At 47.0% G+C, this 24,358-nt stretch overlaps 1 protein-coding gene across 11 annotated transcripts in view; it reads right to left on the reverse strand.

The window, feature by feature from the left end:
- The window catches only part of ADGRL3 (adhesion G protein-coupled receptor L3), a 518,922-nt gene that overhangs the window by 112,238 nt on the left and 382,326 nt on the right, over positions 1 to 24,358 (reverse strand). For all 11 annotated transcript variants that reach the window (XM_029911933.1, XM_029911932.1, XM_029911929.1 and 8 more), the window contains 2 exons: positions 17,369 to 17,578; positions 12,783 to 13,003 (listed from right to left, as the gene is read on the reverse strand). In XM_029911933.1, the coding sequence (XP_029767793.1) occupies positions 12,783 to 13,003; positions 17,369 to 17,578 (431 nt within the window). The remainder of the gene's footprint in view (positions 1 to 12,782; positions 13,004 to 17,368; positions 17,579 to 24,358) is intronic.

Consider the following 24,358-nt stretch of genomic DNA (forward strand, 5'->3'; position numbering starts at 1 on the left):
CCTGCTGCTGGAACCTTTCCCCTCTGCAGGGAAAGACTCTGGAAGCAGTGAAAGGCTCCAGCAACAGTCAGATGCTGAAGCCTTTTTCCACTGCTTCCCCCCTGCCAGAGCCTTTCATTGGCATGTGTAGCTACACACCGCAACATAGACACAGGCCGCTAGTCACTGCGGCGTGTAGCTACATGTACCCTACACACTGCCACCAGCCACCAGCAGTGTGTAGTGCAGACATAGCCTTAGGGTCTGAATGGCTATACAAATCTAAAATGATTATAAATCCTACTACACAAACATAATGATATTTGCACCGAGCCAAAACAGAAACTGGAGTGCAGAGAGATTAAAAAATAGTTGCTACTTAGGATCTAACTCCTGAATTGGAACTGAAGTCATTCATCAAAATCTTAATGTGAGAGACACCCTGAAAAGGCTTTCTTAATATCAAGACGGGAGTTCTGGGTTTCTGCTGCCTTAGTTGACTTTAAAACTGATTTAGGTGTGTCTGGCAGTAGCTGAGCACAATGAGTGATTCCCAACCCTTTTTGTTTTAAAATGTATTATTACGTGTATTGCCGTAGCTTCCAGAGACTCTAGCAGAGATCAGGCCCCACCGTGCTAGGTGCTGTATAAACACACAGTCAGACCCAGTTCTGAAGACCTTACAGTCGAAACTGACTAGACAGACAAAGGAAGTATTATTACCCATATTTTACAGATGGGTAATAACTGAGGCAAAGAGACACAAAATGATTTGCACAAGGTCTCAGAGCAGGTGTGTTGGCAGAGGCAGGAACTGAACTCATGAATCCTTGTCTGATATCTTAACCTCAAGAGCATCCTTCCTTTCAAAGCATGTTTCACTGGGGCGGGGCGCCGGGAGAGGGAGCAACAGCAAACCTATACCAAAAAGTACTGGGTGCTGATGAAGACCTTGAGGAGCTTTTGGGTCCATCCAGTCAGGCTATACTGTATAGCCCCATTGAAGTCAAAAGAGTTATGCCAGCCAAGGATCTGGCCCTTTGTTCATTTTACTTGATCATTTTTTGGTTGACAGGTAATTATTTGGGGAAGTGTAGAATAACACTGCGACCCTAAATTCACTCAGGAACACGGGATCTGCCAAACCCATCACTGATGCTGTACCTTATAACAATATTGTCAGTTAAGGATAGGATATTTTTTGTGATTTTAAAATAAAAATTCTCCAAGTATTTCAAACTGTATCATACATTTAACAGGGAAAGCATCTGTTAGCAGGCAAAACGACCACATCTCACTGCCTCTGCAAATCCTGCTAAGCAGGTGGAGGAAGCATGGCACATTTACAACTGCAAAGCAAATTGTTCCTCCTTGAGTACTTAGAGCTTTACTAGCTCTTGGCGAGCAGGGTGGCAAAACTCCCGTTTTTAGCTTGATGGCTGTATGGCCACAGCTGCTGGTGCTGTTTTTGGCCACAGACTCTCTCATCATAGGTCTCAGACCTATACCCTGTTCCTCAAGGCCAGCATTGTGCCCTTCCCATCCACTGGCAGCCCCGCAAACCATGCATCCTGCCTGCTTATATGCCTCACCTGCAAAACTGTGATACAGTCCCAGAGCCAGATTCTCCACTGGTGTAAATTAGCACAGCTCCATTGACTTCAATGGACTGTGACTAATCATGGATGGTGAACAGTGAGGGGCATGAAGATGGCTGATTCCCACAGCTGTTTAGAACCTGAAGGAATGTTTGAGAGTGGTGTTTTGCTGTATTTGCTCAGCTCTAGTTGTCAGCACTACCATCAGGCAATGATCCAAGTGTATTTTTTTTTATTATTTGGACTATGATAACACCTAGCCAAACCATGGTCCCATTGTGCTAGACATATACAAACCCAGAGCAGGAGACAACACCCACCCTGAGATGCTTAGACTCCACACAGACAAGACTGGAGCACGGACTGTCAAGATTAGCAAAGGTTCTTTTTGCCATGCAAACCTTAAAGGTTGCATTGCAGTTTTGCAGTTGTTCTAATGGAAAGGTCTCTTTCTAAGAAACCAAGTACCGCTCTCTTGAATGAGTCAGATGGAACTCTGCAGTAATATGTCTAATCCATAAGGGGGTAAAAAAGTCAATCTTTCTGTGGTCATTTTATAGTGATGTAACTTTGAACCCATTTAGTCAGACCTCATTAAAAATGCAAATTAAGAACAAAACATCAAAACTTGGGCATCCTGCCAATTCGTTCACAGAGATGTAAATCGTTAATCAGACAAGTACCACACGGAGCTTTTCTTTCCTTAAAAACAAAAGCACAAACACAATGAGCTGAATAAATGAACTCCTTGAAACAAGGAAGCAATCAGGCAACTCAGCTCCAAAAGTTGCTAATCTCAGGCTGCGGAACTACTTCTGACCCTGTTACACAGCTGCAATCTGAACACGGACTTGTAATATTGCAAGTTTATATTCCAACAGCCATTAAACAAATGAGATGCTTCTGCTTTTAGCACAATGCATATCATATGATCTGACATTCCATGGATGCTGCATGCCCCATACATTTTACAAACAACAAAACCATTTCCTTCTTCTCCAAAGAGATGAACAGACACGTTCAGTGCTGTGCTATTAAGGTGCTGTGTGGCATTGCTTTTCTTCACTTTTTAATTTCCTTCCTCGCACAGTGGCAAGTTAGCTATATTCAACCAAGGCTTTTTTGCAAGTAATAAAGGCTACAAAGGGTTTGCTCTGTTTTCTGTATGAAGAGAAATCAAACACTAAAGTATCCCTAGTGTGCATTAAATGGAACCAATAAACAATCATTAGCTGCCATTGGACCATAACATTTGAAGAGATCTAAGTGATCATACTCTTCATGGGAGTTTGGGAGTTTGCTTCATATAGCTATAGAGCCTCCATCACGGTGTGTGGTAGCAGTAATTGGATATGTATGTATAATACATGCCTTTGAAGGGTGGAATATGCATTCTCTTTTTACTACATTTCAGTGTCCACATTGCTCCCACAGGCCTGAGCAAGCAGGGAGCATGCAGTGTAAAAACTGAAGATGAAACAAGCACACTGCCCTATCAAAGGCATACCCTGTAGTTCGCAGTTATTTTTCAACAATATGATGATGCATAAAATATAGGTAGCTGGAAGCGGAAAAGGACTGAAGTTAGAGGCTGTGACTTTATGATAGATTTATCATTGTCACCTGATATCTAGCTTTATCGCATCCCAAAAACAAAACAAAAGAAAAGGTACATATAGTCCTAGCATGATGCAGAAAGGACTTGGCTCACCACAGGATGAGTTTACCTACAAGTATGTTGAATACAAAATACTAAGATTTTCAATGCCTCATTCCTCTTCTGTGAGCTCTGTGACGGGCATCAGTATAGAATACATAAGGGGTTATGGTGTTTGTTGTTATCGGGTTTGGCTAGCCACATTACTTAAGTGAGTTATGCAGGTCATCCCAAAAGAGAGCCAGTTAAGGCCCTGATCCAGCAAAACATTTAACTATCTCCCTAAATGTAAGCATGTAAGTAATTCCATTGAATTCAGCAAGACAACTCACATGCTCAAAGTTAAGCACATGCATTAATATTTTGCTGGATGGGGGCCACCATCTAAAATGGGAGTCAATCAAACCTTTCTGCCACCTGCATACCCTCAGGTATTTTGCTCACACTACATTATAGGGAAAAGTCATTTTCAACGTTGTGACATTATTGATATAATCTGGGACCATATAGAACAGGGTTGCAACCAAAGTCCTGTAGTGGCACCAAATCTTGTATAAAGGGGGTCAAATGAGGTGTCTAAGACAAGGTTATGGCTTGCTGGTTATAATTATGCTGTCTATTTGTGTGTATCAATTTTGTAGTTGAAGTTATGAATATTGGCTCTATACTGTCTGTATTTCAAACTTATGCTCTGCTTCTGGGAAACTTCCCAGACAAGGTGGTGTTAGCTCTGCCTAGCCTGCTTGATGGCCCATTAAGGACCATCAGCTATACAATTGACCCATTGAGAAAAGGCAAATACGCCTTGCAACTCAGCAAAGTATGCAGGGACTGGCCCATGTAACTCCAGACTCCATTTTGCAGTAATTTTCCACAGTAAGGACAAAGAGGTATTCTTACACCTGGAAAAGACTATAAAAAGGCTGATGCCTCTCCTCCATCTTGTCTTCAATCCTGCTTCATAGCTCTGAAGGAACTTTGCTACAAACTGAAGCTCTGAACAAAGGACTGATGACCCATCCCAGCTGGGGATGTATTCCAGAGACTTGAGTTAAACCTGCAGTTTATGCTATTACTGCTACAAGCCTGAACCAAGAACTTTGACATTACTGGATGTAATTGATTCCATTTAACCAATTCTAATTCTCATCTCTATCTTTTTCCTTTTATGAATAAACCTTTAGATTTTAGATTCTAAAGGATTGGCGACAGTGTGATTTGTGGGTAAGATCTGATTTGTATATTGACCTGGGTCTGCGGCTTGGTCCTGTGGGATCAGGAGAACCTTTTTTCTTTTACTGGGGTATTGGTTTTCATAACCATTTGTCCCCATAACGAGTGGCACTGGTGGTGATACTGGGAAACTGGAGTGTCTAAGGGAATTGCTTGTGTGACTTGTGGTTAGCCAGTGGGGTGAGACCAATGTCCTCTTAGTCTTAGTCTGGCTGGTTTGGTTTGCCTTAGAGGTGGAAAAACCCCAGCCTTAGGCTGTAACTGCCCCGTTTTAGCAATTGGTCCTGAATTGGCACTCTCAGTTGGGTCCCGCCAGAACAGCATCGTTACAAATGTTTTTTAAAAAACAGTTTAAACATTCCCCCTTTCTTTCGCAGATCCGCCCAGCACACAGCTTGACGCTTGGTCTGGGGACTAGAAGGAACGATTTGGCCATCAGAGAGGCCAAAACAAATGATGCAGCATCATCAAACTCGACCTTATTTTGCAGCTAGACTAGAGACCAGTCCCAGGTGGTGATTTGTTTGTTGTTCATGATGTTTGCTTTCAATTATCCGTAAGAGCTTCAATTCTCTCGCCCTGCTAAGAAGGAGACCTAGACTGCACTAACTGTTCATGACCTAACATGCCTGTTAGCTAGAGTGCTAAAAATAACCGTTTAGATGTTGCAACCCCATCAGCTTGAGCTTGGGTGGCTAGCCTGGGTCCCCACTGGAGCCACAACTTCCACACCGCTTTTTTTAGCACACTAGCTCAAATCCTGCTAGGGTGACTCTGGCTACCCACACTGGGAAGCTCACTTCCTGCTGTAGTGTAGACACACCCACTGTCTGCAATGGGATTCTATCCATTTCACCTTTACATACGAGACAACACACAACCAGGGGAGAGATGCACACCTTTTTTTGTTAACCTAGGTGCACTTTAAATATCATGTATTAGGGATGATGGGTAAAACAAGGCTAAATCCTGCTCAGCTGGCTGTCACGGATAGCCCCGTTCGGCCCCAAATGGGGAAATCTTTTAAGGTAATCAACATGCAGCCGCCTAGTTGCAGATCATAAACCAAAGTAATTAGCCCCATGTCTCCCAATCTGTCTGGTGTGAACTACTCCTAAAAAGTCAATGCCAGCCCCTGATGTAATTAAGCTTAAAATAGTATCACTATTGAACAGCTACTGCAGGATGTCAATATGAATACCAGAGCATGGGATGCTATGGAAAGCCATAAACAACACATGATGAATAAGGGAATAAAACAGGAGCAAATGACCATTTCTGACAGTATAATCTAGGCATGTGTTATACTAGCAGCAGATTAAAAAACAAACAAACCACAAAATCCTACATTAGGCATCTAAGCTGATCATTCAGAGACATATGATTACTGTGACCAAATGCTAGACAGAAAAACACATTTTCTAAATAATGTTAGAAACTCTATAAACTCTGTTTAAAACAAATACGAAATAGGGGGATGCAAGAAATATATTCTGCAGATTGTCTCACAAATAACCAAGCAACTTCTCACAATTAAATTATGTATGCCTGGCATATAGTTCACCACAAATTCTAATCAGTTCTACCCTTCTAATAACATTATACAGTAAAATACATCATCATCCATCAACCAGATGGAGCATGTTAGTTATACAAAACATCTAGTATGTTTTTATTTTCCACTGCTAGAATGTGATAAAATTGCCCACTCTGAAATTACAGATTATAAACAAATACTTTATGCTTTATAAGTGTTTGCATAATATTTTATGTGTGTGTATATTAAATAGCAAGACAAAATTATGGTATAGCGCGGAAAGGAGGTTTTTCTGGCTTGAATATACAATGGCTGTATTACTCACAGGTGGAAAATTTATGTAGTTCATCCCGGCTGAGGGTCAATAAAACTTTCTGTATGTGCCTCATCTGGTACAGAGAAATTACTGTAAGTAGAGGTGGTTGGGAAAAGTTTTTCCTGTGGACAAATTTCTATTTTTCAGTGAAAATTTGAATATCAAAATATTTTTGTCCCAAACTGAAATATTTCAATTTTGAAATGCCACCATGGTGTATTATGGGAGTTGTAGTTTGCGTGATTCATGCTCCCATTCTCCACTATAGTCCAAACTCCTTGGTCAGACTATATTTCCCACAATGCACTATGATATCATGTCGATGAGGGGGAGATGTAGTCAGGATGATGAACCTAGTCCATAAAGGAGAATGGGGGGAGGGGAAAGGAGTCAACTGATCTACAACTCCCATGAGGCACTGCAGCAGCAGATCCAAATCAAAATATTTCAGGTTTGGGGCATTCAGTTTGTTCATGAAAAACTCTGAGCAGACTGTTTTTGTGAAAACATTCATTTGATCAAACCCCCAATTTTCTAATGAAAAGCAATTTGGACAGAAATTTTCAACCAGTCCTCATAAAAGGGTGTTTTCATTAGTGTGACTGTTGCTATTTTCATATCATCTCAGCTGTAAAGCCAGACACTATTAGTGCATGTGTGGAGGAGAAATCAAAATAATAACTAATACACTTGAGAAATCTCTAAAATTTTCCATATACAGTACTAAAATGTTACATTTTAAAGGTCTGATATTTCAAGAACCATCAAGGTAATAAGCAAGGTGGAAATCAACAGCCAATTTTTCCACCTTTAAGGATTCAAGCAGAGATGGAAGACAATCTTGTTGTGGTCTTGGATGAGTGACATGAGTTTGGAGCAGGGCCGGCTCCAGCTTTTTTGCCGCCCCAAGCGGCGAAGCCAAAAAAAAAAAAAGATAAAGCCGTGATCGGCGGCAGCTCTAACGCACCGCTTCATTCTTTGGTGGCGGGTCCTTCCCTCCGAGAGGGAGTGAGGGACCCACAGCCGAATTGCCGCCGAAGACCCGGATGTGCCGCCCCTTTCCATTGGCCGCCCCAAGCACCTGCTTTCTTTGCTGGTGCCTGGAGCCAGCCCTGGTTTGGAGTGACAGTTTGACTGGATTTTACAAGCTACATTCTCAGTTGTATACACCAGTGTAAACCTGAAGTAAATCCACTGAAGCCAATACAGTTATTTCACATTTCTAACAATGTAACTGAGACGAAAATCTGCCCCTACTTGTTACAAGTTTCCTAGCCCCTTGGTTTTTATGTTTGTTACCGAAGTGTGGTGTAGTAACAATAACAGCTATAACTGGCCTGTACCCATGTCGTACATGGAATATGTTGCTTTAAAATTCTCCCCTGCCAGTTTCCATTCTAATCCATGGTTTTTGCGGCTCATAGTTCTGAAATTTTCCAACTGTGGTCTCTATACAAAGGTGACTTTTTATTTTGTTTAAAGTTGGAGAAAAATGGGTCAGTCATTCTCAGAGCACCAGAGGACAGGAATTATGACTTTCTGGAACATTATTATTAATGATTTCCATTATTAACAAAGTCCTTGTGATAATCTAAGTGGGTAGAAAGTTAAATTTTGGCTGGCAAATAATTCTCACTGAAGAGGGTCTTGCAGTGTTCCGCTGTTGTTTCCTTTCGCTCCCCTCCAAGTTACGACCCTTTGGGAATTGCCTGCCATACATGCTCTGCACATTTTGTGCTGGCATTTTTGCTAGATTTGTGCACAGCTAAGGAAAGGTTTGTTCCATGTGCATGTGGCTAATCCAGCTGTGCCATGACAAGGGGCTAATGATGCACTTGTGCTGAGCCCCTGCCTTACCTTATCCCTGGCAAAACCTTAAGGTGCAAAAACATCAAGGAGGGCTGTTGTGCTCATTGGGAGGCATGCAGTAGGGATCCTGGTGCTGAAACACTTTGGGAGCTCAGGAATATGGTTTACTGCAAAGACAAGCCTGAGACGCTTATTGTCTCTTCTATTCTTTAGACCTGAAGGCAGGTCTATGGTGAAACTCCTTTGATTAGCTTGATAGGGACCTTGGCATCTATAGACAAATTCTTGAAAATGTACTCTCCCCTACCTGATGCTGTGTGTGCCACTCAAAGTTCCCCCAAATGTAAACCTTCTATAAAGGCAGGTAAGCCTTCCACAAGCCCTTCTGTTACAACAAATATGTTTGAAACGATTTTTGAAAGTGCAAAGAAGAATATTTTCTCAAAACCGAACTCACACCCGCTGACTGCACACAAAGCAAATATTCAGCTGCAATCTAAGTCCATCTCCCGATATTGTAACGTACCATAAACAGCTCCGCTAGATTACAGAGTCACTCCAGCAAAGAACTAGAAGCATCTATGCTGCTATTGTTTTTGGGTGGAGATTTTGCAAATGGAACTAATGCAGAACTAGCTGTCACTGCGGCTGTGCCCTGAGCTGTTGTCACAGAGAGCTCTGGAGCCCCACTGGCTCGCTGTTTTGTCTGCCTTCTCTTTGTGCCTGCATCTTAGCCAAAAAGAATGGGAAAATATAGGCCTCACAAAAGAAATTGAAATAATAATAAAATACATTGCTACTGTCATTGTAAGGGAGCCAGCAGAGAAAATCAAAGGCTGAAATTTCCTTTTGTTTGCCATTAGACAGTGTTGCATGATAATCTAAATTGTGCTTTGATACCAGTTTCAGTACTGATGAAAACATTTTAAAATGTTCATAATTATAAATGATGTAGCTATCCCAACTTGCAAAGAGTCTAATACACTCTCCAGTCACTGCCTATTTTGCTTGACAGCCCTGGTAATTGTATAGAAGACGGTTTTTAGAAATGCAATGGTCCATCATTTAAATGAGAAACACTCTTTTCTTAGAGAAGAGGGACAGTCTTGTGGCTAAGGTACTGGACCGAGACTCAGGAGACTGGTGCCCTTGAGCAAGTCACTTTGTCTCTCTCTGCTTCCATTCCTCATCTGCAAAACGAGGATAACAATCCTTCCTTCCCCCACCATTTGTCTGTCTTGACTATGCAGACTGTAAGCGCTTGGGGCAGGGCCTGGCTCTTACTATATGTTTGCAGAGCGCTTAGCACAATGGGACCTGGGCACAGCTGAGACCTCCAGGTGCTCGCCTAATAAACACAAAGATAATAGGAGAGTGTGACCTGGCAGGGTTTCTCCCCAGCTTCCAAGGATAGCCTGCCATGCCCAGGCTCCTTTAAGCAGGTTTACCAGCCAAATAAAAACAAACACAACAGTCCCTCAGCTCACCCTGTGTCCTAGGGTTTCATGGTCTCCCCTTCCCAGGGATCTCTGGTGTCCCTACTCCTTGCAGCTTCGCAGTCCCAGCCAGCAAACTTATCTTTCTGAAACACCAGCGCCAGGCTTCCTCTCTGAGCACCAGGCCCCCTGTTCCAGGGACCCTCCACTCCCCTGTGGTTTCTCTCCCCCCACACAGCCTGTCCCAATCACTCCTCCCCTTCCTGCCCTCTGACAGGCCTTTAGAGCCCCAGGGATAGCCCTGCTCCCTTTAACTGATTCAGTTGGGTCCAGCTGCTGTGACACAGGGGCGGTGGTCCTGATCTACTCACAGGGACCAGCTACTCCATGATAATGATGGCAGGAGAGAGATCACTTGATCATTACCTGTTAGGTTCACTCCCTCTGGGGCACCTGGCATTGGCCACTGTCGGTAGACAGGATACTGGGCTGGATGGACCTTTGGTCTGACCCAATATGGCCTTTCTTATGTTCTTATTTAAACTTAAATTTTCCGAAGAGGTAGGAAAACTGGTCATTTGTCCCTAAAACACAGGTCTGAGATTTGGGTGCCACGTTCTTTTTCTCATCTGAATGTGGAGGGGAGCCCCCAGAAATGGTGGGGGGAAGGCTGCCTCTGTGGCATTCTGCCCTCTTCCTCCTGACTGTGTGAAAACTCCCTGCCCTTCAGACACACAGGAGGCTGGGGGCAGAGGAGCTGGCTGAGCTCCTGTTGAATCTCAGTCTCCCAAGCACCGGAAGCAGCGGCCGGAGGCGGCACTCTGCTGGTTGGCCTCTCTGAGCTGTGGAACCTCCTTCTCTTTGGAGGGTGGCCAGAGGCAGCGAAAGGCTGTGAAGTCATTAGCGGTGCAGCTCCAATGGAGGGGCAGTGGGGCCCAGGGTACCTCAGAGCCAGCGTGGAGACACCCAGGGTATGCAGGGATGACAAGACTCCTGAGATGCAGCTAGTTGTTGGGGGACTCACCTGTACTGGGGTCTGAGCCCCTGGCTTCTTTCATGGAATCAGGCGCTAAAGCCCTCCCCAGACCCTCCTTAACGAAAATATCCCTGTGAATCTCTGCCAAGGGGGACAGCTGCCCTGCATGTCATTGAGTGACGCTGTGTGGGTGGCAGTGGTCCATGAGACACATACCCCTTTTGCAGTTATGGGGCTAAGTCCTGCTATGGGTCATGGCTGTGTAGTGCCTGCAGACCAATGCCCAGCATATAGGTGAACAGAGGGTTTCAATGACCCTGCCGGGTCCAGAGATGGATGTGGGAGAAGAGCCACTAGGATGAGCAGAAGAATGGAAAACCTGCCTTATGAGAGGAGACTTAAGGAACTTGGCTTGTTCGGCCTAACCAAACGAAGGCTGAGGGGAGATAGGACTGCTCTCTATGAATATATCAGAGGGACGAACACTAGGGAGGGAGAGGAGTTATTTAAGTTAAGGGCCAATGTTGGCACAGGAACAGATGGATGTAAACTGGCCATCAACAAATGTTTGCTTGAAATTAGGTGAAGGTTTATAACCATCAGAGGAGTGAAGTTCTGGAACAGCCTTCCAAGGGGAGTGGTGGGGCCAAAAAACCTAACTTGTTTTAAGAATGATCTTGATAAATGTATGGAAGGGGTGATATGCTGCGATTACCTACTATGGCATATGGCTCATCCGCGACTGCTATTAACAAATATCCCCAACGGCCAGTGATGGGACCCTAGATGGGGAGGGCTCTGAGTTACTACAGTGTGCCTGGTGGGTCTCGCCACCAGAGTCCAAGTGATCACCATATTTGGAGTCTGGAAGGAATTTTCCCCAAGGTCAGATTGGCAGAGACCCTGGGTGTTTTTTCACCTTCTTCTGCGGCATGGGGCACGGGTCACTTGCAGGTTTAAACTAGTGTAAATGGTGGATTCTCTGTAACTTGATGTCTTTAAAACAAGGTCTGAGGACTCCGGTAACTCAGCCAGCGGCTAGGGGGTCTATTACAGGAGTGGGTGGGTGAGGTTCTGTGGCCTGCAACGTGCAGGAGGTCAGATTAGATGATCATGATGGTCCCTTCTGGCTTTAAAGTCTATGTTTTGGGCCAGCATCCAGAGGAAGCAGTATTGTCATCGGGACTTCCTCAGGCTCAGGACAGCGGTCGACCCTCAGGGGTGAGCACAGGTCTCCAAGGGGCTCAGGGAGATAAGGGACATGTGGAAAGGAAAGCTGGAGAGCTTGCTCGTTTAGGGGTTGAGGGGGGAGGTTAGCATGGTAAGTGGATCTGCTCACCTTCACTCACTGCCAATTAAAAACCTATTCATGCTCTTTCCTGTTTTTCCCAGCAGGGATCTGGCCTCTGTGGCAGCCCCTGGGTTGCAGATGAGCCCTGGACAATGCCAGAGAGGTTACAGCAGACCATATGGTTGTGGCCAGTACAAGTGTTTCCTGGTTTTGAACTGTTAAATCATTCAATGGCCGTTTCCCAGTGTTTCTTCTGCGTGTGCCAAGGAAGACCAATCAGACCAGCTTCTCTTAAGCTGAGAAATGTCTGGTATAATGTTTTCCTTTCAAAATCTGCTAGTCACGTTTTTTTATATTGCACTTGGTCCATATTCTTGGTTGCAGTGTTTCCCAACGAAGCTGACACCAACTGAGCAGCACTTCACCTACTCTCTTGCCTGCCAGCAATCGGGGTGAAGGGTGCAGTGACCGTTCAGCAGCATGTCATGCGGTGGCCCTTATAAGAATCTCAGTGCAGTGAGTCCAGGGGCTGGGGATGTGTGTGTTGCACTTGCCTAGACCTTGCATATGGTCTTGTCAGGCCTAACTTTCAGCCTGTTCACACCTGCAGGGCTGTTGGAACCAGGAGTCATTCTGGAGCAATCCCATAGGCTCCACCGCCAGTGCACAATGACTTCTGGCCCACAGCCATTACTATAGCAGACATGGGTCATAGTTAGTAAAGGGATAAGCACAAAACAGATTAATAACAGCGAGGGCCTGATTCAAAGCTCACTGAAGTCAACGGGAGACTTTCCTTTGACTCCAATGATCTTCGGATCAGGTCCTTAATTTCCCAGTCTGGTTCTCATCAGAGCCCACAGAAACTGAGCAGGTCCTTCCCCAGAAAAGTTCCCCAAACAACCATTGCTTCTCTTCCACAGGTCCAAGCGTGGCAGAGTTCAACTCACACTTTATCTGTGCCATAGCTCCTGTAGTCGACCGCCGCTGACACGGCCACGATGAGCGCGGGCATTCCGTAGCCAACCAGATAGAAGTACTTCCTTCGCGAGTGTTCACTCTCAAACACCTCCACCAGCATGATGTACAGCTGCACCCCCTCCAGGAACATCCAGGTGAATGCCGCCAGGAAAAAGAAGTGCAGGAGGGCAGCAAACACAGCACAGGCAATCTGGGAGAGTCCAAAAAAACAAAACAAAACAGAGGCAGAGGTTTGCTCCCAAACATCGTAACAAAACCACTGATGTCCTTGGTTATTACACACAATACTAATCCTAGAATCTCTCTCTGTATGTGTATAAATATATATACACTGCTACCTCGATATAACGCAACCCGATATAACATGAATTCGGATATAACGCGGTAAAGCAGTGCTCCGGGGGGGTGGGACTGTGCACTCCGGTGGATGAAAGCAAGTTCAATATAATACGGTTTCACCTATAACACGGTAAGATTTTTTTGGCTCCCGAGGACAGCGTTATATCAAGGTAGAGGTGTACATGGCTGTAGTTTACACAAAGAAACTTATGTTCTATGCACATTATGCTAAGCATATCATTGGCTAAAACCCCTGTACCCAGCTCCTGCACTCTCACAGTATCAAACTGGATTCTTAGTAGGAGACATATTCAGATTCAAATCATTGAAGCAATTGTTCCCTGCTTCTTACTATCAATATAAAACAGGATTAACACACAGAAATATTCTAATGCCTTGGTTTAATAAATAGACATTATATGAGAACAAAAACTCAGATCACTTTAAATATCTTTATATTTAAAATATATATTTATATGAGAATGTATATTATTTATAAGTTATATATGTCTATAGTATATACATATGTATTATATACACGTTTGTATATATTCATATACATGTGCATGTGTATAATTCTCTATATAATGTAGATTTGTGTAATATATGTATTATACATGTATTGTTATATATAGACACATATTATTTACACATAGACACACACACATATATGCATGTGTTTGGATTTGACGGCTAACTGCCTCAATACATCAGGGGCTTGTGTTGAGGAATCATAAAGACCATGTTTCTATTTCTGATGCCTCTGTTGACTATTGTTGCGTGGGCAAGTTTCCAGATGTTGACATGCCATGTAAATGCTCTTGGGTGCTGTCAGCAGGGCCGGGCATATGCTGCGGGCTCCATTGCTCAGTAGTTTTAGTGAGGGGATGAGATAAGGGAATTAAAAACAAAAAGTCAGGGAAGAGGAATGTGAAAATACAGATTCCAGTGCAAGACCTTATTTCACACACATCCACTGAGATCAAACTGGCCCTGAACAAATACAGTGCTGGGAACAAGCCTGCACTGACAAGGGGATGGACAACATAACCTCAATGATCTCTGCAATCTTCAGCTTCTCCCCAGTGCCATGGGGCTCTAGCCCAGGATTTCTATTGTATTTTACCTGGCCAGGCGCTAGAGGAGCCCATGCGCCTACAAAGAGAGTGAACACATTGGTATACTACTGAAAAAAATGGTGAAAAGGTGAAAACTCCCTGCTGCAACAGCTTGCCAGTGAAAAAGGTGTCAGTAATAATGAGAATACACTAGCCAGGACTGAAGGAGTGCCCCTACCTTAGGGAAGAATCTCGTGGCTTTGAATATGGAGTATATGCAGTGGCTGTTTGGGGAAAATGAAGACTGGAACCCCGACAAAGCATATTTCTAGAGACACTCACCAAGGGGCGGGGATGCTTTTGCAAATGAGCATACCATTTCTAAATGGAATTTAAAAACACAAAGAACATGCCATTTGTCTATTTTTACATGGAGATAGAATTACTGAAATGTTTCGCCAATAAGGACACTGACACATGACTTGTGCTGGGGCTTTCCAAGGAACCTAAGGGAATAAGGCACCCAAACCATGTTAAAGGTCAACAGGAGTTGGACACCTAACTCCCTTAGGCACCTTGGAAAAGCCTAGTGTCAGGGCAGTCTTGCTCCCATCATGGTCAATGTTCATTTTGCCACTGATCAAGAGAGCAAAGGCAGCACCTCCCCTTTCATACGCTAATGGATGGTTCCGGAGGAGTGAAAGGAAATCCTGCCTTGCCCACTGGCCACACCAGCAGAAGAGCTTTGGGAAGCACGGCAGGTGACTGAAACCGTTAGGGCTTTTGGTTCAGCTGCCATCGAGCCGGACCGTCCCAGATTTTGGTGTGCAGAGATCTGGGAAGCGCTCTGAGATCTGCTGATGAAAAGTGCTGTGTCAGAGCTAGGTGGTGGCTTTGGTAAGTGATTAAAATTCTCTGCTCAGCAGGTGCGTAAGGGCAGCAACTATTGATACAGTCCCTAATGGCCACAGATATACTGTGCTCCAGCTTTGCTGCTGGCCCACGGCGTGTGGGTGTGAATCCCAAGTCCAGCCTCTGTGGAGAACCCGGCACAAAGATCACTTCCCTGGGCCTTGCGTGGACTGGGAACCCACAGCCCCACCCCCTGCCCTTCCTGCCGGCAACCCACGGCCCTGACCCCTTCCTGCCACCAACCCACAGCCCCGCCCCCTGCCCTTCCTGCCACCAACCCACAGCCCCCTCCCCTGCCCTTCCTGCTGGCAACCCACAGCCCTGACCCCTTCCTGCCACCAACCCACAGCCCCACCCCCTGCCCTTCCTGCCGGCAACCCACAGCCCTGACCCCTTCCTGCCACCAACCCACGGCCCTGACCCTTTCCTGCCCGCAACTCACAACTCTGCCCTTCCTGTAGGGAACTTATGGCTCCACTCCTCCTGTCATGAACCTACAGCCCCACTACTTCCCTTCCCGTCGGGAGCCCACGGCCGTGCCCCTGCCAGGGCCGGCTCTGGCTTTTTTGCCGGGGGGGGGGGGCGGCCGGAGCCCCTGGGGGAGGGTGGCGAGCCCCGGCGGCGGCTCCGGTCTCCCCCCCAGCGGCCAGAGCGCCGGGGGCAGGGCCGCGAGCCCCGGCGGGTGCTCGGCTCTCCCCCCCGGCGGCCAGAGCGCCGGGGGCAGGGCCGCGAGCCCCGGCGGGTGCTCGGCTCTCCCCTCCCCCCCCGGCGGCCAGAGCGCCGGGGGCAGGGCGGCGAGAGGGCGGCGAGCCCCGGCTGGGGCTCGGCTCGGCTCTCCCCCCGGCAGCCAGAGCGCCGCGCCGCCCCCCTCCAGGTGCCGCCCCAAGCACCAGCTTGGGTGCTTGGTGCCTGGAGCCGGCCCTGGCCCCTGCCCTTCCTGCCAGCCATGCCCTCTCTTCTTTGGTGCAATGCAGAGCTCCACAGAGCACCGGGGCTAGCGCATCCCCTGGATGGCTTTTCCTGGGTCTGGCTTCCACAGGAATGCATCATTTCTGCTACATATCAGGCCTGAGCTGCCTATGGATGGAGGACAGAATCTGTCCCTCTGCGTATTTCTCTGAACGATGGCACATTCAGTAAGGGAGCTGAGGTTCCTGTAGATGCTCTCAGAACTCAATCATCATGCAAGGTGCTGAGCCATCCTGATGGGTGCTGAGCACCCTCCACACCCACTGACTTCGATGGCAGCTGAGAGCAGTGCACACATCATGGGGAGCCCAGCAACCAGGAGGATTGAGCCCCAGGAGCAGCTGTGGGAATATCACCGTCCCATAGGCTCAGCCGTTCCGTTGAAGGTGCCATCCCAAGTGGGACTGCGGGGAGGAAAATGCCAAATGGCGAATGTGTAATCACTGCAGTAATATTTCTGCCTGTCTGCAGAGCTCCACACAAGTGACTGCTTTTATATGGTGTACGTTGCTATCTAGTGTGTGACAGGCATTTTTAGAGTCAGTAGAATACGGCAGACTGAACGTGCAGAATTTGTTCATTTCAAAGCTTAGAACCCGGAGATTTGTAAACCAAATTGCTTCACAGACGTCAAAGGTGCTAATCCTTAGTCTTTGCCAAGTTTGAAGGCTTTTTCTTTAAAAAGAGCCATTTTGATGTATGTGAGCACAAACAGAGCACCTGAAATAGTCTTGTGAAAAATGCCTTTTTTTCCTTTGGATTTTTTTTTGCTCAAGTTGAGGTTTTCTCAAAAAGAGCCAGATGGAGTTTAACTCACTACTCAGAAACATTCAAGTGGAGAACAAACAGTGGGAATTTCAGCCCCCAAGGATAATTTGTTCAGGAAATCATATGGGCGTGATCGGAAGCCTATAGAAGTAAACAGAAAGTTTCCTATTGACTTCAATAAGCTTTGGATCAGAAAGGAGGGCTTATAATAGAAAGCATCTTCTTGAGAATTACTGTGTTGTTGCTGGGGAAACATGAAACAACACACACCTTTGGTGTATACGTTTTAAACAGACATCTGGGGTGAAATCCACATCAATGGGGATTTTGCCACTGAGCATAAGGGAGTAGGAGTTCACCATTGGTTACCAAACAGGGCCCCAATCCTGCAACGAGATGAGCATGAGTGTAGGGTGTATCCACATTCATCTTGCTCCAGGATCAGGCCCAGCTACCTCCGCTGGAAGGTGGGAGGAGATGCTTCCATATTTCTACGCCAAGTATCTTACTGGCTGATCCGTTCGATTGATCCCGATGAGGAAGAGGAGCTCGGCCACAAAGAGGCTGATGCACAAGTTCTTGTGAATTGTGTTCCTGTCACTCTGGAGCCCGCGGAAAAAGCAAAAGGTGAAGATGCAGATCAGGAGGCAGACGAGTGACAGCAGAATGCCGACCCACGTGATCACATCCAGGAGCAGGTCGTGGACTGTGTCGCTGTGCTGGAGACACAACAGAAAAAGAATCAGTCACACGCTGCACGTCAGCTAATCAATACTGAAAAAAGCCAGGTTGTCTGAGACGCTTTGATAGACTCCTGTATCCACTTCCCAAGCACTGGCACAAGGGACCGATAGCTAATGAAGGGTATTAGGACTAAAACTACCCAGAATGGACTTCTGCATTAATGTAGCCCCAACCTGAAAGCCGCACTCCATTCTCTCCCTTTCTCTTTGCTTGGGTTTGTTTGTGAATTCAGCAGTAAGGCAGTGGGGCAGGTACCTGAACAGACTCAAATCCCAAGATTGGGTCGCAGGGATCATTAAGATAATGTATGTCTCATGCCCAGCTTGTGGCAAAAACAGGGGTTATTTTCCTTTCTTTTTTTCACAAGGGAAGGCGAAAAAATATTGATTTCTCAAACCCTGGAGCTGGGAACCCAAAATGAATATCGGAACAATATCCTGGATAAACAGAGACCTTTTATTGACCATTTTGTTTTTCAACCCACATTTAACCAGGATTTGAATGTGGCTCAGAAATTGTGTGTTCCCCCTTGCGACGTGGTCTAGTTTCTGCTTACCCAGAAGTAATGTCCACAAGGTCACTACTGCAGGGATGTTCCCCTTTCAGGCTACCATATGCCCGAAAACCAGCAGCAGCAAAGACTGGTTTAGGGGATAGGCCAGGAGCTCTTACGGGGGAAAGCAGGATGCTGGGGTCCACCAATAAAATGCCACTGGACCTATTTCTGTGTTTGTCCGTGCATTTGCTTCCCAAACCAGAGCACGGACACCTGGCACTCATCATGGAAGCGAAGGACATGGTGTTTTGCAACGGGGAAAAGTCTATGACAGATGGAGGGGAAAGTTGATTCATTTACCCTTTTTGTTGCCTCTCTGCCAATGATAAAGCCACATCAGTGTCAGGCACTTATTGATATACACTCCTGCTATGTCAGCACCCATCAAAAACAAGTCAAACCCTTTCAGCACTTTGGCTTTATCGGCACGATTGATAGGCATCAAATGAGAATGAAAGATGGTGAGTGACTTCTTTCTTCCCCCTAGAGGCTGTTTATAACGAGTCAACTCTGTGACTAGACAGAGATTACGGGAGGTTTTATTCCCACAGCACTCCTGCCATTTTTCTTGGGAATTTGGAAGGTTTAAGAGACTCTATGATTGCAGAGGTGCCACAAGGGCACAGATTTAACATATGTCTATTGCAACAGCAACAAAATGGGTTGTGAGTTCAATCCTTGAGGGAGTCACTTAGGGATCTGGGGCAAAAATCTGTCTGGAGATTGGTCCCGCTTTGAGCAGGGGGTTGGACTAGATGACCTTCTGAGGTCCTTTCCAACCCTGATATTCTATGTCTATTACATCCCCACTGCACACACAAGGCAGAAAGGGCATATTCTTTTCCTGACAGAGGTGCATTGTTTTATCTCTGTGTAATTCCACACTCGTTACTTTCCTCTTAACTTGGTGCAAAAATATTAATACAAATCCTGATCCTTGCCTTTGCTCTGCTTTGCAAGAAGCTGCTGGGAAGCGGTGGATAACATCTCCCCTAACAGCCCCGCTGCAAAGCAGGCCAGCTCGCCTGATTAGAAGGCAGTGCGAGGCAGAGCTTCAGAGAGCTGCGAGACACAGACACAGGAACTACACAGCTGGCACAGGCAGATAAAGGGGAGAGACAATCAGGTGAACTTCGGAAAGTGTGGATCGATTGCCCAAGGCTAACAGCACAAACGCAGTAACACTCCAGACAAAAAGTCAGTCTTGTACGTGGGGAGCTTTCCGGAGTTTTTCTTCGCCTGATAGCAGAGCGCCCCAGCTTCACGTGGAATGAGTGAGGACGCAGCCTGTTCCTTTTACACGCTTGGCTCCATGCACACACCAAGCATGTGTGGAATAAATGAAAACCCCAGGTCTCGCTTCTCCACTGCTCATCTGCCTGCAGAGTTATTTACACCTCTGAGTGCAAAGTGGGCATGAAAGGCTGTCCAGTCAGATCCTCAGGCACACTCCCCAGGTGGTGAAAAACGGTCCGACAGCTCCCCAGGACCATGCAGGAGAGGAGAAGAGGAGAGGTCAGAGGGATTCTGTCACCAGGGCCACTTATAATGCTGGTATAGGGGGCGGGGGGAAGAGATCTCTTATCCTTCACTGGTTCTGGACCACACAGGGACTGAGCTGAGAAAGGGTTGGGTAGTTTGGGGCAGGTGAAAAAGATAATTCTTCTCTCAGGCAGCTAACACCTATGGGAGGATTAGTAAGGAGCTGTGCTGGTGATCTCCAGTGCACAGCCCTTGAACAGAGGCATGGCCCCTTGTTCCTGCCCGCCTGCCCTCCCCCCGCTCAGTGCAAGCCAAAGGAGGCTGGGCATCACCGCACCCCGAGGCCAAACTGGCCCACTTTGCTTTCTATTGATCATCACTCTCACCTTACAGTGCCCAAGCTCTAGCACAGTCAGATCTGCTGTAGGAGAGAGGGCAGAGCCACCATCCCAGTCAGCAAACACCTAGGGGTGCATGCCCTGGGTTGGGAGCCAGGAGATCAAGGGATCTAGTCTCACCACTCCTACTGACAGCAGTCACTGTATAGCACCATAAATATGACACCCTCTTAAGTTAGGATGAGAACCCTGGGATAATTGTAACTGTTGGAATGAATTTATATTGCCAAACATGGAATGTAGAAGTGAGCTGGGAAGTTGTGTTAATATTTGTATTATTGTTGTGTTTTTATTGCTGTCATTTTGGTTAATGGGAACTGTCCCTGTAAGAACTGGGTTGGGCAGCTGATGGTAGAAGACAGAGGTGGGAGATTTTGCCCTCGTGCCAAGGAGTGGAAGATTCTGTCTGTGTAGCCTCTAGGAAAGATCAGAACTTGATTTGATAAATGCATCTTTCCAGGCAGCAAGCCTCATTCTCAAAGGTGTGACACGGGCACTTCCTGGGGGCCTGGATGCCTCAGTGCATTGCTACAGAGCCTTTCACCTGTGGGCCACTACAAGCTCCTGTCCAACAGAGGCCTGATGGCCCCTATGTGGGATGAGTTTGTGGGTGTCAGTTCCAGCTCCCACAGCACAAACTCAGCATCACACTTTGCAATGACTGTCAGGCCTGGTCTACACTGGGGAGATGGGGGGAATCGATCTAAGTTACGCAACTTCAGCTACGTGAATAACGTAGCTGAAGTCGACGTACTTAGACCTACTCACCACGGTGTCTTCACTGCGGTAAGTCGACGGCTGACGCTCTCCCATCGACTCCGCCACTAGCCCTCGTGGAGCACCAGAGTCGACGGGAGAATGCTTGGCGGTTGATTTATCGCGTCTAGACTAGACGCGATAAATTGACCCCTGCTGGATCGATCGCTGGCCGTCGATCCAGTGGGTAATGTAGACAAGCCCTCAGACTCAGCAGAGAGGCCAAAGACTGCATGGGCCATGGAGACTGTTACCCCTAGAGACGAAGTCCCCAAAGCCTCCAGACCAAAGCTCACGCCTGATGGTGAGGCAGCGTATGTGGGAAGCTTGTCCAGCTTTTAAACCAGGACTTCATTGACCAGGGCTGTTAAACTGGCCTTTCAAGAGCACTAAACCTCCACATTTATTACGCTGAAGTTTATGGTTATATAAAACTTATTTTAAAAATGTAAATTAACTCATTAAATAATTTGCATAAAATATCACACATAGCGCCTGTAACAGGGCAGCCACCCTCGGGCCCCTCCAAAACAGTCTTGGATGTCTCTTGATTGTCAACACCTCTGTGAGTTTGTATTGATGTGATCTCCGCCACGCTGCCACACAAACCCCGTGTGGCATTTCCACCTGCAGTGTCCTTCAGTCCTCAGCACTTCCTTCAGGGGGAAGGGGAAGAAGAGGAAGCGATCTCACCAGCCAGAGACCTGGCTTCCCCTGAACTCCGCTAGCCCTCGCTCCTTCCCTTTGCACATCCTTCCTGAGCTTCTGAACGACCTTCTCTGGGATTCTGTGGGGGAGCTACTTAGTCCCTAACGACGACTATGCTGCAGCGTAAGACCAGGGTTGGTAGAACTCGAGTCGAGTTTGTCAATCTAGGGCTTGAGCATCTACACTCATCTGTAACCCTAGGTTAGGAATTGTTGCACCCTGTGTCCCAAACTGGGACTCCAGCATCTACACTGCATTTTGCAGGCCTGAGTCTAACCAGACTTCCTAGCACCCTCCCAAAATGGGGCTGCGCTAGCCCTGTGCTTGTGGGGCAATGTGGGAAAATCGACCATCCAGAGGACAAAGAAAGTTGGCCCATGGGATACTTTTGGCACACCCAGAGCATGAGTCCAGCAGGGCTGCAGCTACACTGCAAAGCAACAGGACTTGAGCCCTGGGTCCCAGCTTGACTTGGGCTTGGACCCTCCACCCCTGTGTGGTCTGGGACCCTGGGTACGAGCCCTGGGTTAGCACAATTTATGTGTTGGTGGAAGCCTGAGTTCAACCCCTGGGTTTACTCTGCAGTGTCGAATACCCTCAGTGACCAGCATGCTGGGTCAGTGGCTGGCTCTCCGTGCTCTGTCACCACACTGCTCAAAAGCCGGCAGCTGCTCTTTGCTGGGTTCCAAACCTCTAGACAGGTTTATTTTACAGAACCAAAGTGCTTGATGAAATTCAAAGAACAAACCAATCAACCCAACAACTTTTGTATTTGTGACAAGCTTTATATCTAGGGTTGGAGTTCGGGGCCTGATCCTCGTCCACGCAAAGACTCCCCTTGACTCCCACAGCTTTTGGATTGGGCTCCAAGTTGTGTCGGTGGGGGAAGCAGACTGGTTGAAACAGAACACTGCTTTGAAAACCGTTGTGTGTGTGTGTGTGTCACAGACCTGGCTGCCAAGTCCACAGCAGGGTGAGTAGGCAGCCCAGAAATTGCTCAGGCTGTGGAATGTGTTAGAGATGAATGACGATTCCAGCAGTGCACTGCCTGTGCTCCAGAGCAGAGTTAATAAAAACCAACTCTAGTGAATGTCAGTTTATGACAGAATGCCTTGTCCCTTAAATGAAGGGTCCTTTCTCTTTCCCTCTTAAAAAGCTCAGTAGAGGTAAACGATGCTGAAACAGAGCTGCTGGCTGTGGGGGGGGTGCTTTTGTTCAGCTAATCTTTGCCTTTAGGAAGGGAGACAGTAACATGCTTGTGGGTGGAGGAATGACAAATGGTAACTACAGAAAGTGTCATTGGCTGGCTGGAATATGGCTGTTGTGTGACCAGCGGGAGCTGGCTTGGAAGGCAGCAGCATGGATTGGGCATCGGTCCAAGTGGGCCAGATTTAAGCTGGCAGTGGTGGATACTTGACACTGCTCCTGAGATCTGTAGCTGCCCAGAATGGACTGGAATCCCGTTACTCCTTTTAAAACTTTTATCCACCACAGTGTGTTATCGAGAGCCCGTCGTCCTTATGTCCACGTTGCATTTACTCACTACGGTATGTTACACAGATAGGGTGAGATCCCAGGGGGCTTTATAGACAGTCTTTAAATCAAGATTTGAGGACTTCACTAACTCAGCCAGAGGCAGGGGCCTATCACAGGAGTGGGTGGGCGAGGTTCTGTGGCCTGCGATGTACAAGAGGTCAGATTAGATGATCACGGTGGCCCCTTCTGGCCTTAAAGTCTCTGAGTCTAGGACACACTAATAACTGAATCCGAACTGCTGGGAGAGCCAGGGACGAGATCTACCGACCCAAACCGCACTGGTATAAGGAACATGGGGAAACGCTTGTTGAATGTACAAAACTGCAAGTTTATGCTGAACACTAAGGATCAACTCCCCAAAATGTGGCTATTCCGGCATGTAGCTGGGGGAGGGATTAAGGAGCCTTTCCCCTCCCCCTTGCATGACCCAGGTAAGAACTGGTCGGGACCCCAGCCCTGCACTCAGAGGGAGCACACAGGTTATTCTGTACCTGCTTCCCCAAGTACACATGGCATCCGGGACAGGGTGGGAGGCAGACTATGGCAGAGGGCAGGGAGTGAGTTGGTCTCCACAAGGGGTGCAGTAGTGGGGGGCAGGTGCACAGCCCCTCCATGCCTCCTGAGGGCAGCATAAGAACATAAGAAAGGCCGTACCGGGTCAGACCAAAGGTCCATCTAGCCCAGTATCCTGTCTACCAACAGTGGCCATGAAAAGCATGGCACTGTGCGACCAACTCAGATGGACTACGCACAAGGGGAACAACTGAGCCCTAACCACGGATAGAAAGGGCCTGGTTTTGATCTGAAGCGGTGGTGTAATGCCACTGACTGCCATGGGATATGGACTGATTGACAGCAGTTTGAAATCAGCTTCAGGCTCCAAATCACTCGTATACAATGGGAGATGTACCTCAGGGTACCCGGTTCATCCAGCCTCTACTTCCCTGAGACATTTCTTCCTAGCTGGTTTGGTGTCTCCTTAGGACACACACTTAAACCTTCCCTCCTCTTTATAGAAGGTCACTCAGCAAGTTCTAGCCCCTAAAATGTAGTCTCCCCGTGATCCCTCCAGCTGTAGCTGACACACAACCTTCTCCAAGACACATCTGGCTTTTCCCCAGTCATTTTTAAAAACCTGCCAAAAGATGCAAGGCCTTGTCACCCCAGAGTTACTGGCATGATGGCAAGCAGCCATCTTGAAAGACAAGAGTGTAAGTACCAAAGCAGTTCAGTTGCTATGTGTCGAGATGCACAATTACTAACCCATTGGCATCACTAATTTCAAGGTCCCAAGGCTTTCGTAATCTTGAGCACTGCAG

The sequence above is a fragment of the Terrapene carolina genome, unplaced genomic scaffold, assembly GCF_002925995.2.
Source record: "Terrapene carolina triunguis isolate 2854851 unplaced genomic scaffold, T_m_triunguis-2.0 Scaffold136, whole genome shotgun sequence".
NCBI classification, from domain to species: domain Eukaryota; kingdom Metazoa; phylum Chordata; order Testudines; family Emydidae; genus Terrapene; species Terrapene triunguis.